The 13755-nt window shown below is 42.5% G+C and overlaps 1 protein-coding gene across 1 annotated transcript; it reads left to right on the top strand.

Moving 5' to 3' along the window:
* Positions 1 to 5885: 5885 nt before the first annotated feature.
* LOC112481209 (spermatogenesis-associated protein 31D1-like) lies at positions 5886 to 10274 on the top strand. Its single transcript, XM_025048032.1, has one exon. The coding sequence runs from the start codon at positions 5886 to 5888 to the stop codon at positions 10272 to 10274; it is 4389 nt and encodes a 1462-aa protein (XP_024903800.1).
* Positions 10275 to 13755: the final 3481 nt, after the last annotated feature.

Consider the following 13755-nt stretch of genomic DNA (forward strand, 5'->3'; position numbering starts at 1 on the left):
ACTTGGTATAAAAAAATATCAGAGATACAAAGATATGTGGAGGGAATTTTTTCAGAACAGAGACACCTCTGGCAGTAAAGAGAGGGTATGGGAGAGGAAGTGGCCTTAAAGTGTACATTCCTATCAGGTGGAGACAATGGTGAAGCTGTGGATTCTGGAGAAGACAGGCAAAGAATGGAGCTGTCATTACTGGTTAACTTTCCTCACATGGGAGGGAAAGGACTGAGTGTCTGGGGCCAAGACTGATTCATCAGACTCAGCGAGGGAATGCAGGCAAGCAAAGTAAGGAAATGACACAAGGCTTCATTTCAGCAGTTTATAATCTAAATAATGAAGCTGTAGGGGTTATAACTATTAAATGACTAGCTGGCATGGGGAGATGAAGTAAATATATATATATATATATATATACCATCAACAAAAATTATAGTATTGTTTCAAAAGGTATACAAATGCCAATAGAAAATTTGGTATATACACCATCAACAAAAATTATAGTATTGTTTCAAAAGGTATACAAATGCCAATAGAAAATTTGGTGAAAAGTTAGAAAGTAGATGGGGGAAAAAAACTTTTCATGGAAAAGGTAACCGTAAGTGATGCAAAAAAAGCCAAAAGGTATTGCTAAATATGATGACCATTGTGCTCATTAGAATTTATGCTATAGAGAAATCCACTGCATACAAAATCAAGATGAGTTTGGTCCTGTGCATTGTGTGCCAGCACAACTGCTCTGTACAAGAAATTAAAATGCTTTGGGGGAGAGAAGGGATCTGGCAGAGAGAAGAATGAGGGGACAGCAGGGCGAGGCACTGAATGTGGAAGGGGCCGAACAGCCTAAAGGGACGTTGGGAGAAAAAGGATTTCTAAAGATTTTGAAGTTATTTGCCATGGGTCCATGGGTTTGCCATTCCCTCATCTCCTTCTTTGTCATGCTTTCTGTTTGTTGGTACTGGCCACTCTGCTCTCGCGTGCTTTTTGGTGAACATGGATGCTTTTGGGGAGCTGTTGGATTGGGGCTGCTGCTGAGTGCATCCCTGGTTTCATACGGGTAGAACCCCATTAGGCATAAGAGGAAGCTGTAGTTGAAGACAGAGTAGAACTGGGGGATGTAAATCCATGAGCATAGCAGGCTTTTAAAGTGTACGTGGGATCCAAAGGGAGATCACTAGGCAGTAAAATGGTCTCAGGTTCTATCTTGGTAACAGGTGGAATAAATAGAAAATTTCACTATGGTAAATATATGGTATGGTGAATGGGTGAAGTTGGAAGTTAGGCTGGAGGAATCTAAAAGGCCCTGGAGGGATGGACAGCTCTGCTGGGCTAGATGATGCGGGGGAAGGTCGTGGGTTCATCTCTCTTGAGTTGTCCCCTCCCCCACCCTCAAGAATCTTTGGACAGCTCTGTGATGTGGGCCTGGATCTGTAGTCTAGAATGTGCCATCTCAATGCCCTGCTGCCTGATGCAGCAACGCACTTCGACGATGTACACCACGTTCTTTGTCTAAGGAGCCTTACTGCGCTATGGCTGAACTCCAGCTAGACTTCCTAGGTATTCCCATCCTTGCCTTCTTGTGTGGGGTGGGGATCCTTCTCCTGTCACTGAGCTACCTAAACAGGAATCCACGTTTCCCAGTATTTTGGAAACAGAGAGACATCAATCAGGTAAGTAAACCAGAGTCCCTCAGAGACATTAAATCTTTCCAAATAGATGCATTAAATGCTATTTCTGCTTTAGCTACATCTCACAAATTTTGTTATGCTGTAGTTTTGTTTAGTTTAAAATTCTTTTTTCTTTTGAGACTTCTTCCTTGACCTATGAGTTTGTAGTATGTTGTCTAATCTCGAAATATTTTGGGGTTTTCCAGCTATCTGTAACTGATTTATAGTTTAACTACATTATAGTTTGATAACATGCTTTGTATGACTTCTAACCTTTTATATTTGTTATGAGGTGTTTTGTGGCCCAGAATTTGATCTGTCCTGGAGAATGTTCCATGTGAGCTTGAGAAGAATGTAAATTCTGTTGTTGAAGTATTGTATAAGTGTTAATTAGGTCAAATTGACTGCTGGTGATGCTTAGGCCAACTGTACCCTTACAGATTTTCTGCCTGCTGGATCTGGCCTTTACTGAGAGTGGTGTTGAAGTCTCCAATAACGGTGAATTCATCTCTTTCTCCTTGCCATTCCACCATTTTTTACCTCACATATTTTGACACTTTGTTGTTAGATGTTAAGTATTGTGTCTTCTTGGAGAACTGACCCCTTTGTTATGTAATGCCTCTCTTTATCCCTGATAATTTTCCTTGTTCTGAAGTCTACTTTGTCTGAAATAAATATAGTTAGTCCTATTTTCTTTTTGCTAGTGTTAGCATGGTACATGTTTTTGTCCATTTACTTTTAATCTATCTGTATCTTTATACTTAGAGTGGGTGTTTTGTAGACAACATGTAATTGGTTCTTGTTTTATAATCTACTCTGACAGTCTATGACATTTATTGGTGAATACGGCCCCTTCACATTGACTATTTTTTTTCATATATTTAGATTAATATCTACCATGCCCGTAACTGTTTACTTTCCATTCTGTCTCTTTTCTTTCCCTTTTATGCCTTTTCTGGATTTAAACAAGCATTTCATATGATTTCATTTTCTCTTTTCTCTTAGCACATCAGTTATTTTTCTTTAACAAGTATTTTAATAGTTGCCCTATAGTTTTTAATATACATGTTCAACTAATCTTTATATTTCATATAACATTATAGCACTTCAGAGTTAATGCAGGTACCTTAGTTATTTATCCTGCTTGGTGTTCTCTGAGCCTCTATAACTTATGAGTAATCTTCCATTAATTTTGGAAAATTCTTGGCCACTATTACTTCAAATATTTCCTCCTTTCTGTTTTTTACCTTTTGTGATTCCAATTACATGTATGTTACACATTTTGAAACTGTTTCACGGTGCCTGGAAATTCTGGGTTTTAAAATTTTTCAAAAATTCTTTTTCTCTTTGCATTTCAGTTTATAAAGTTTCTATTGACATATATTTGAGCTCACTTATTCTTTCCTTGCTTATGTGCACTCTACAGATGAGCCAATCAAGCCATTCATCATTTCTGTTACAGCGTTTTTGGTTTCTAACATTAGCTTTTGATTCTTAGAGTTTCCCTTTCTCTGTTTATATTCTTCCTCTTGTGTGTTCTTTTTTCCATTAGAGCCCTTAACATATCAATCATGGTTAGTTTCGATTCCATGTAAGATAACTCCAAAATGTGTGTCACATCTAAATGTGGATCTGATGCTTGCTTTGTCTATTCAGACTGCTTTTTGCTGTCTTTAGCATGCCTTGTAATTTTTTCTTGAAAGCCAGACAAGATGTATTGCTAACAGAAACTGTAGTAAATAGACTTTAGCAGGAAGTTGTTTTCTGGCTAGGTGTTTACTGTGTTTAATATTTAGTGAAGTTGTATATGTTAGAGGCTTCAATTTCTTTTAGTGTTCTTTTTTTCCTCTTGTGTGCTGTCTTTAGGTTTCCCTAAGTCTCTTCCTTATTTAGACTTGATGCCTCACACTTCTTTCAGCTATAATTGCCTGTTACTATCTGGAAGTTTCGTTGATGTGTAGTGGTAAGGTGAGGGGGAAGGGATATTATTAATTCTAAGACCTTATGTGGGCCTGTGTTCCTGGGCTGTGATGTCCACAGGTGTTTATGAGGATTTTTTTTTCTTTTCTATTCACTCTTTAGATGAAGCAAGAAGGCTAGAAGGGGCTGTATTAGAGTACTTTTCCTTCTTCCATGTGGAATAAGGCTCTGGTATTCTCTTCCCCAACCAAGGCATCTTCTATTATGGACAATACTCAGAGAATATTTCAAAATGTTTTCAAAATGGTTATCTGACTCCTTACTCTCCCTGTGTGGCCAGAAACATGAGAGTTTTTCGTGGCTTTTCATTCTAAAAACCTGATGGGGTTCCTGGAGGTAAAATCCATGAATAAGATGGGCTCCCCACCCCAACACAGTGACTCTGCTAACCCACATGCATCCTCCAGCAATTTGTCAAATGGCCCTTTTAAGTGTTCCTACCATGGCTCCAGTGCCTTCCGTTCCAGGTAAGCTGATCTTGACTATGACTCTGCATTCGCCTCTCTGAAAATTTTGGGTAGTGGTTTGCCTTGCAACCTCAATTCTCTGATGGCTCCAAGAAAAGTCATTGATTTTCTGTTTAGTTTTTTGCTTCTACAGACCGAAGAGATGACTATGAAGCTTTTTAAATGTTGGAGCCAGAACCAGAATTTTCACCGCAAAGGATTATTTTTTATTTTCCTTTCCCAACTTTTATAAATGAGTTTATTTGGGTCAGATAGACACCAAAAAATGGGAAGTCTGAGGAAAAAATAGAACATCATTCTTCTAGGGGAAGAGATCAGATAGGTCTATTGGTTCAGGGAGGACTAAGGTATCTATCTGAAGCTCACAGACCATCTGTGTGGTGGTGGATTTTCCAATAAAATCTGAGACACAATATTCTGTAGCTCTAGGGTTATTTAGACAGTTTGGGGTCTCTGCAGGACAATAGAGTTCCCAGCACTTCATCATGAGTCAAATTCCCATGTCAGGTGTCACTTGACTAAGCCTTCCTTTGTGTTGGGACAATCAGGAAAGCAGTGCTGAGCTTTGGAGAGACTGCTGACAGAGGCTGGAGCCTGAGCTCTGTCCCAGGTTATAGAGTCCTGTCTGAGGGAGTACAGACCTGACTGTTGGCCTCAGATTCTATGGCCTCCTTAAGCAGAGGACTTCTGACTGAGAATACCAAGTATGAACCTCATAGACAAAATCCCTCTTTGAGTTTTTCAAACAAGGAAAAACTGAAAATATTTTATCTCCATTAGAAATAATAAAAGGAACACAAAATTCTGATAATTAATATAGAGAAATATTATTCTTGGATCATAAGTGTCCGATATTCCTAGGGAGAGGAATGAAAGAAATGAGTCCCAACCCCTTATTATTTTCTTTTTATTCTCATCGACAGGGCACAGTCAAGAGAAGAAAGAAAGGTGGGACACTTAAAGGTAAGGTTCTACCTATTCCACCTGAGCTCTCCAAGGCTGACACATTCTCTCATTTCCCTGAGGTCCCAGGTCCTGTTCTCTGTAGATGTTAGTTGCTACATACAGCAATCTCAGAAAACAGAGCCCTCAGAATAGAGACTCATGGGAAGGCAGTCAGATCCCGAAACACTTCTCAGGTTCCTGGCTCCACTGTCCTGGGCATGAAGCAGTGACAGACCTGGGCAATGGGTGCGGCCCACTAGGTGGCCATGTGAGATGTTGAGTCAGAATTTCTGTCTCCTGACTTTGCAAAAGTACTCTGACTGCCTGGAACTTAGACTTCTATTTGAAATGACCACTGACTGATGTTTCTCAACAGGTGGTTTTGAGTATCACATGTGTGGTTTTGAGTATCATTCCTTTGTGAATGATAAAGCAAGATACATCTGAGCCTGTTAATGTCATTGACCATTTTACCTTGTATTCTAATTCTTGGGGTTCTCCAAGTCCAATCTACCAAGAGTACCGCTAAAGAACATTCTGATTAGCCTCCTGTGAGATCTTTGTTTCTACCTTCATTGTTCTCCTGGTTTCCCAGGTTGGAGAGCTTGCCAGAGCGAAGTAGAGGAGGCAAGGAAGGTGCTTTCTCTTGTCCAAAGGTGACTAAACATTACCCCTTTGTTTCTATAACCCTTTTTATAGCAGAGTGTATAAATTTCTAAGGCTTATTAAAGGCTGGGATGGACATGGGAGGGAAAGTCCTCAGAGTCAGAATGTGAAAGTCTTTGGGAGAGGGATAAAAATGTAGACTGTGGGATTGAGGAAGTAGGGAGACATGAGAGGACGGTATGCAGTGGGAAGCCCTACCCTCGCCAGACATGCCAAAGTCGCATGTGTTTGTTCTGGTCCTGGCTGTAGCTCTGTACCTCCTGTCTCCTGCAGACCCATAGGCCAGCATCGTGATACCATCCGCTTTCGTCAACTGTTATGTCCGGACCCCTCCTGTGATGTGTGTAATAGCACAACTGCTGAAGTCAATCAACTGCTGTTTCCGGAGATCCTGGAAGATGCTACTCCCTCTGTGTCTCCTTTGGCTTCTGTAGCTCCTGTGACTGAGTCATCGTATTCTCTGTCTCCTGCCTTCTCAGTAGTCCCACCAAAAGACCCACTCCCTGCCCCTCTGCCTGAGTCTTTCCCACTGCCACCCCGTATTCTCTCCCCTGAACCAACGACCCCCTTAGCTGACTTTTTTTCACCTTCACCACCCGGTCACTCCCTGCCACCAGAACTTTTTCCTGCTTTGAAGCCCAAAATCCCAGTGGACAATTCCCCACCCCAATCTCTTGTTATTGCCCCTCTCCCACCACGTGACACTCAGAGAGTGGATCCTGTTGTCCATACAGAGGCTGCTTCATCTCTGAATACCATCTTCTCCCTTGAGTCAACCCTTTCCCAAGATATCAAGTCCTCATCAGGTTTATCACAGACTATGAATCCCACTGACTCATTTTCTTGTCCTCACATCCAAACAGATCTGTCTATTTCACCACCACCAGACAATACTTTCACTGTGACTCAATCTAAATCAAATTCCATCTTATTGAAGCCTGTTCCAGCGGACTCATGTTCAGATAATCCTGGCACATTATCTGCTTATGTCCCAACAGTTGCAGGCACTGACCATTCAAACCTGTCAATGTCAGACTTGTCCTGTTGGCAGGCATGTGCCAAGAATATGTTCCTCCCCACATTATCACACTCTGATTTTCAGCAAGAGTATGTTTCCCTCCACCTACCAGATACTTGTCTCTGGGGAGATTCTGCTACAAAGCACATGGAAACCAGTAGTGATTCTTCCCCTAGCCTTAACATTCAGGCACACTTGGAGAGACAAATACAAAAGAGAGTTGCTTTTCAGATTTTAGAGAAGAAAGAAATGAAGGAGGGATCATTTTCAAAACATATGTTGTCAGAAAACTACTGGACATCTTCATGGAATTCAGTGCAGCCATTTGAAGTAGAGGACATGACAGCCCCTAAAACTGGCTGGAACTTCGAAGACAAACCAGAGCAGCTGCACGTTAGCCAGAAGCTCTTTTATGTAAAGACTTTGGGGGGAAACTTGCAGCAGAAATATAGCCAGCTCTTCTGGGGGCTTCCATCTTTGCACAGTGAGTCCCTAGTGGCTACTCTCCTGGTTTCTAGAAGTAGTTCCCCACTAGAGTCTCGCTTTGTCTTATTCAATGGAATCTGTAATGCTCCTGCAGTCAAAATGCAGCATTTAGGATCTTCACCACCTCCTAATTTCCACCTCCTTCCCCTACCCAATGTACATCCTCAAATCAAGCCCCCATCCCAATCTTCCACTCAGGTCCATCCCCAGGCCCACCTTCATTCTCGACTTCCTATACTATCATCTTCTCCATTCCAGACTAGGGAATGTGGAGTGTCTTCCCCTGGATCCCAGGATGAGTCATACTCTCATATATTGATTGAAAATGAAGACCGAGAATGGCCTGTGTTGCAGAAGAGACAGGAAGGTTTGTGGGGTTTAGACCCCATTCTCCAAAAATCTCAAGAAGCCATTTGTCCTCAAGATCTCAACCCTCCATTGGTCAGCCGGCCATCCCATGACTATGCACCAGTTTCCATCCTTCCTGGAAATTTTCACATCACCAGTGAACCTGAGGAGAAACTGCAGCTCCATGTTCCAAGGAAGACAATCCTAAGGAGGTGCCTTAATGACTGTAGGAATGTAGACTCCCTCGCACTGATGGCGCCTCAGAGTAAATTAACAAAAATATCTCAGCAGCAAGGCAAACATGCTCACTTACAACTCTCTGAGCTTCAGGGCCAGAGTAGTAAAGATCTAGCCAAGCCTGAACTGAGTCTCCCAGGAAGTTTCTATAAGAGGTTTCCACAAAAGTTTCAGCTAAGAAAGGACATGCAGAGAAATCTTGGGTATATTCTAGAAAAGAGCCCAGAAGACATCCCACAGAGGATCTCAGAACGCTACTTTCTGAAGAGTCTGAGGGCTGCCTCAGACACAGGACGTAACTGTGTGCGTCACTCAAGTAATCACTTAAGAAATGAATTATTAAATGTCTCAAGGAGTGACCTTGACCAGAATCAAATGAAAACGATACTTAGATTACATCTGAACAAGAAATTCTGGCAGATCACTGCGGGGAGGATCCCTATAGGTGTGTGTCGTTCCTGGCTGGCTCAGGACAATACATCACCTCCCGGGAGTTCCCAGACCAATATGGAAAACACAAATTCCATACACACAATGGTAGGTGGTGTGTACTGCCAGATTCCCACTCTAGAGCTCTCTTTTCTTGATCCTGACACCCGAGAAGTGTTAGAAGCCCACATTATAAGGTTTCGTGTGAATCAGAGGTGGGGTCTACCCCTCAAAGTTGTTGAATCCATAAAGTTCTATACATCGAGAGATGTCAAAACATGTCCTCTTCCACAATGTGGCTTTTCCTCCTCAGCCACCCATATTTCTGGTGTAGATTCCAAAGCTGAGGTTTCCAAGTCTCTTGAGGGAAGCTCTAAAACTTTTCAGGGAAACAAGGTGAGAACAACAAATTCAGTCACTATTCTGGATCATCCTCTCCTGGATTCTTTATCTGTGGGCAGTGAAGGACAGGGGGCCCTGAAACCATCACACGCTGATATGGACTATATGCCTGTAGAAGACGTCCAGATATTTGAGCATGGCAGACAGTCATTTCAGACTGTCACTCACAGCACCATAGAAAATGTGAGTCAGAATGAGACTGTAGTAGACAACAGTTGCTGCACAGAGGTGCCCACGAAGCAAGCTGAGTCTAGACCTGAACCAAGGGATGAGAACGTGAATTCCAGTGATAGAGCAGAAATGATTCAAGGCCAAAGGACAGTAGAGAAGAATTTAGAACATTTTTGCATGTCCAACATGTCCAAGGAAATGTGCAAGGCCAAAGAAGTGCATGCTGTTAAATCACAATCTTGTGACCTCTTGACAACCGGGGAGTTGGGAAGCTCCCAAAGGATAAATGTCGATAGGAGTAAAGTAGTATCTACCCTGACCACTGAATGTCACTCACCAAAAATATCATTGCCCCACAATTCTAAACCATCAGAACTGAAAAAGCAGGTCCTTGATGAGTTAAAGTTTAAACTGGAGAGCTGGGAGCAAAGCCAGGCTCAAGGCTCTCCCATTGACATGTCTTCTACTTCAGACAGGTTGCCTTCCCAGTCTTTACTGACTCAGTCTCAAAGCATCTCCACTGAGGACATGGGACCTTGCCAGGTACTTAATGTCCACTTGGAGGACAGCAGGATAATCAGAGATCTGAGGCAGCAACCCTGGGTCTCTAAGTATGTCTTACGGAAGTGCCAGGATAATGATTTCCCACCAGCTGCAAAGAAAGTGGGACCTCTGAGCTCCAAATTAGAAGAATGTGGAAGTGAGGCTTCCGGAGTAGTGACATATAAAGCCAGAAAGAAGAGCCACCCTGTTGATGACGGAGAATTAGAGAGCACTTTATCATCTCTGTCACAGAATGAACAGTTTCCTCCTGATAGTTACTTCAGAAAAAAGATAAGACGATTTTTTCAGTGGATCAATTCCAAGAGAAACATCAATGTCCAGGAAAGCCCTCAGCAGCAACACTCAGCTGAAAGTTCAGCTATCTTTGTGGGTTTTGGGCCTCCTGAAGTTCATGGGGTCATAAAAGCCATGGAGAAGATCCTAGAGGAGAAACTGGCACGTACGTACAAACCTGAGGCCTTGGACTTAAGTCAGCAGAAGGAGGAACTGCAGGCCCAGGTCGACCCTGACAAGGGACATCCCTCCAACTATGGGGATCTCTCTGATGCACGGCAGGAGGAATGGGCAGGTACCAACTGCTGCAACCAAGAAGCTGTCTCTGCTGATCAGAGTTGTCATACAAGTGCTATAAGGAACAGAGTTAGACATTCCCAGAAAATTGCGGCCTTTAAGGACCACCTATTACGCCAGAGTCAACACCCTTCCCCACCCTCCAGGGACCCCATGCCTGATCCACACCCCACCTGCATACATGAAACATGCCAGGTCTGTCCAGCCACCCTCACTCACGATGAAAGCACTGTGTTCAGAGATTTGACTCTTCTATTCAAACAGAAAATGCTTCTCCAGTACTTCCAGGGAGAAAAAGTCCCTACCCAAAAATCATTCGGTCCTTGTTGAGAAAGCCTCACCGTTTTCATGATAACATATCCTCTAATGAGAACAATCAGTCTTTAGCACAACCAAGGATATTGATCCTCGTCAATAAATGTTTCTTCTACTGTAGAGTCTTGTTGTCTATGTACTGAATGTGGGAGTGGCATTCCATATCCCTGGATATGCTTAGGGAAGGGAAGGAATTATTTCAGCTCTTACTGATTTCCTCTTTAGGTTTCTAAAAGATGATCAGCCCCATGTAGGGAGCCTGAAAGTGGCCTTCTCAGTTTTTTTACTGGGGTCCTTTATTTGACCTTCTCAAATTTCCTGTAGTTATAACACTTCATTTTTAATATAGTTACTTTGTAACTATATTTTTAATATAGTTACAAAAAGTTTACTCTAAACACTTGTACGCTTTTTCAAAGTGAGGAAAAACTTTTAAGCCCAGAATTTGGCTTAAACTTTCTTTTTATCTGCTCCCTCAGTATTCTGAACTTGATACAGGTGTTGGGTGGGGTGAGTTACCCTGGCAGAATATAGCCAGAATTCCTCCTTTTTGCCTTTAGAAGGTTTTGGAATAGAAAGTGGGGAAGGTGAGTGTTTATGACCTTAAGTTAGTGGTAGGGAGAAACAATTCTATTGGATCTCTTGGTGAGGAATAACTGTCATCTGCTCCTAAGAGCTCTTGTCTCCTTCATGTAGTTTGGGGTGATAGGCTATGCCCCCATTCCTTACCTTACTCTAATGAAAATGGGTAGCAGTCACCCTTTCCTCTTCCTCTATATTTACTGGAGAATTAGGGAGGACAGAACTTATAGCTCTGAAAAGGACCAGGGATAAGAATATTTTCATGAAAATAATGGCTTGCTTTCATTTAGAAAAAGTTGCTGATTCCAGAATATCGTACAGGTGAAGTCACTGAGTAGGGTGCATATCGGTGGGTTTTGCGAGTATGCACACTGGGTTGGCCAAGGTAGGCTATAGGAACTGGATGGGTCCGGCTGAGGAAAGAATCTGGTATAAGTAGGGTGTGAATCTGTCTCAAAGTCATGTTTTGAGCTCAACAACAGCATATTCCTGCTTATGAGAGCATCTTGAGGAACTGGACAAGCTCTTCCTGTTCTTCAGGGAAACCTCTTCAGGATGCTTAGCTTGATAGCATTGTTGCCAAACCAAGAGATAACTTGGCCATCACCTGTTAGTCATTAGGCAACCACCCAAAATTTGTCGAAAAGGAGACAAAGTAAGGAAAATGTAATGGTGGTATGAGAGGCAAAGGAAGAGAAAAATGGGAATAACCTCATCATTACAACATTACCTTACCTTGACCTCACCTCCTGGAGACTAATCAGGACTTGGTAGAGCACAATGATACCATTTCAGCTGAAGAGTATGTGGGATAATTATTGAGCATGAAGAGAGTATCTCCAGAGACATTTCAGGGAGTTTGTCCTACTTGTTGCCTGCTTTTCCAGCCATGTTATATCTTACACCAAGGTTAGTATAATTTAGAGGTATATTAGTTATCTATTGTTTTGTAATGGATAACCAGAAATTTAGTGCCTTCTGAAAACACATTCTTATGATCGCACAGTTTTTGTGGGCCAGGAATCCAGGCAAGGCCTACCTGGGTTCTCTGTTTCACAGTTTCTCACAGGCTGTAATTACGGTGTCAGCTGGAGCTCATATTTCCTCTGAAGGCTTTACTAGGGAAGAACCCACTTGTGTCCTCAAGGAAATCTCTCTGGGATGCTTGGGTTGATAGCATTGTTGCCAGCCCAAGAGATCACCTAGCCATCATTTGTTGGTCAATAGGGAGCCACTCAGAATTAGGCCTAGGCCTACCTTTCCTAGGCCTCACTTCCTGGAGACCAATCAGGGCTTGGTGGAGCACAATGATACCATTTCAGCATTAGAATATGTGGGATAATCATTGAGCATGAAGTGAGTATCTCCAGAGACAATTCAGTGAGTTTGTTCTCCTATTTTGTACCTGCCTTCCCAGCCATGCTACATCTTACACCAAGGTTACGGTAATTTGACGGGGATATTAGGTATCTACTGCTGTGTAATGGACACTTCGAAATTTAATGTCTTATAAAAACACATATTTATCATCTCATAGTTTTTGTGGGTCAGGTATCTAGGCAAGGCCTACCTGGACACTTTGCCTCAGAGTCTCTCAAAAGGCTGCAATTACTCTGTCAGCTGGAGCTCAAGCTTCCTCTGAAGGCTTGATTGGAGAAGGACTCACTCGTGTGCTTACTTATATAGCTGTTGGTAGAATTTAGTTCCTTAAGGTATGTTGGACTAAGGTCCTCAAATCCTTGCTGGCTGTTGGCTGTAGTTGCCTGAAGTCCATCCTCAGTTCCTCGTCATGGGGGCCTCTCCAACATGGCACCTTGCTTCATCAAAGCCAGGAGAGTCTGCTAACAGGACACAAGTTACAACCCTTTGTAAATTAATAATGGAAATGATGTCTTATCAGCTTTACCTTATTCTTTCAGTCAGAAGGAAATCACTAAGTCTAGCCTACACTCAAGGAGAAGGATAATTACACATGGGTGTAAATATCAGCAGGTGTGAGGATCATTGGAACCTTCTTAGAAGTCTTCCTAACACGGATTTCTTCCTGGATACGACACTAAGTTCACTAATGCAAAAGTGGCTAAGTGCCAAGTGGATCCTCTTCTTCAACCATATCAATGACATCAAGGTCAGAGCTGATTGATGGCTAATGTAGTGGTATCTGTAAAAAGACATCAAAGTGATTGGCGCATCCAAAGAAAGAATGAAAGGTGGCACAGGAAAGGTGCCATGGCATAGGAAAGGTAGGTTGTATGGGGTAGGTGTTACCATTCATTCTGAATGGTAAAGTGGAAGGAGCCCTTAGAACCACCTGACTCACCACTGCCAGTATTTAGTCTTAGAGGGTAGGAAAAATTAGGTGCAATGTGGCTCATCCTGGCTCCACTACAGTCTCTCCACTCTGCCCTAGCTCCCAGCCCATAGCCTAAAGAAGCAACTTTCAGCTCCTGTAGAGAAAGCAAGGCTTCTAGAGGAAGCAAATCCTATAGGTTGCCAGGTTTACTTTTTGTTCTTAGTACTTAATTGAATAAAGCACATCCATCATTTCGTATTTGTTTCTCACAGCTCGAACGTCAGAGAGAATGAGTCGCTCAATTGATGGAAAAGCCAGCACTGTACTAGGGAACTCAGAGCATGTAATTCCCATTCTGGGATGTTTTTCATGTACCCATGGCCTGAGGATTTCTAACTATGGAAGATGTGGTGGTGTAAAGAGCCTGTGTTACTGGCATGGAATCATATAACAAGTCATACCTGGTGCCCACTGCATCAATTCAGAGAAAAACTGGGTGAGATGATGAGACAGAAATTGCACACTCAGAATATCTAGGAAGTGACCTGTTTTAATAGGGTGGCAGCACTGTCCGGGATTGATCCCACAGTCTTGTGCTTCTAGGATTATATTCCCTTTTCT

Source organism: Pteropus alecto, unplaced genomic scaffold (genome assembly GCF_000325575.1).
Source record: "Pteropus alecto unplaced genomic scaffold, ASM32557v1 scaffold565, whole genome shotgun sequence".
NCBI classification, from domain to species: Eukaryota; Metazoa; Chordata; class Mammalia; order Chiroptera; family Pteropodidae; genus Pteropus; species Pteropus alecto.

Bases quoted from the DNA above. Each gene is read 5' to 3' on its own strand.
- LOC112481209 (XM_025048032.1), top strand. From the start codon at position 5,886: ATGAGAGGACGGTATGCAGTGGGAAGCCCTACCCTCGCCAGACATGCC.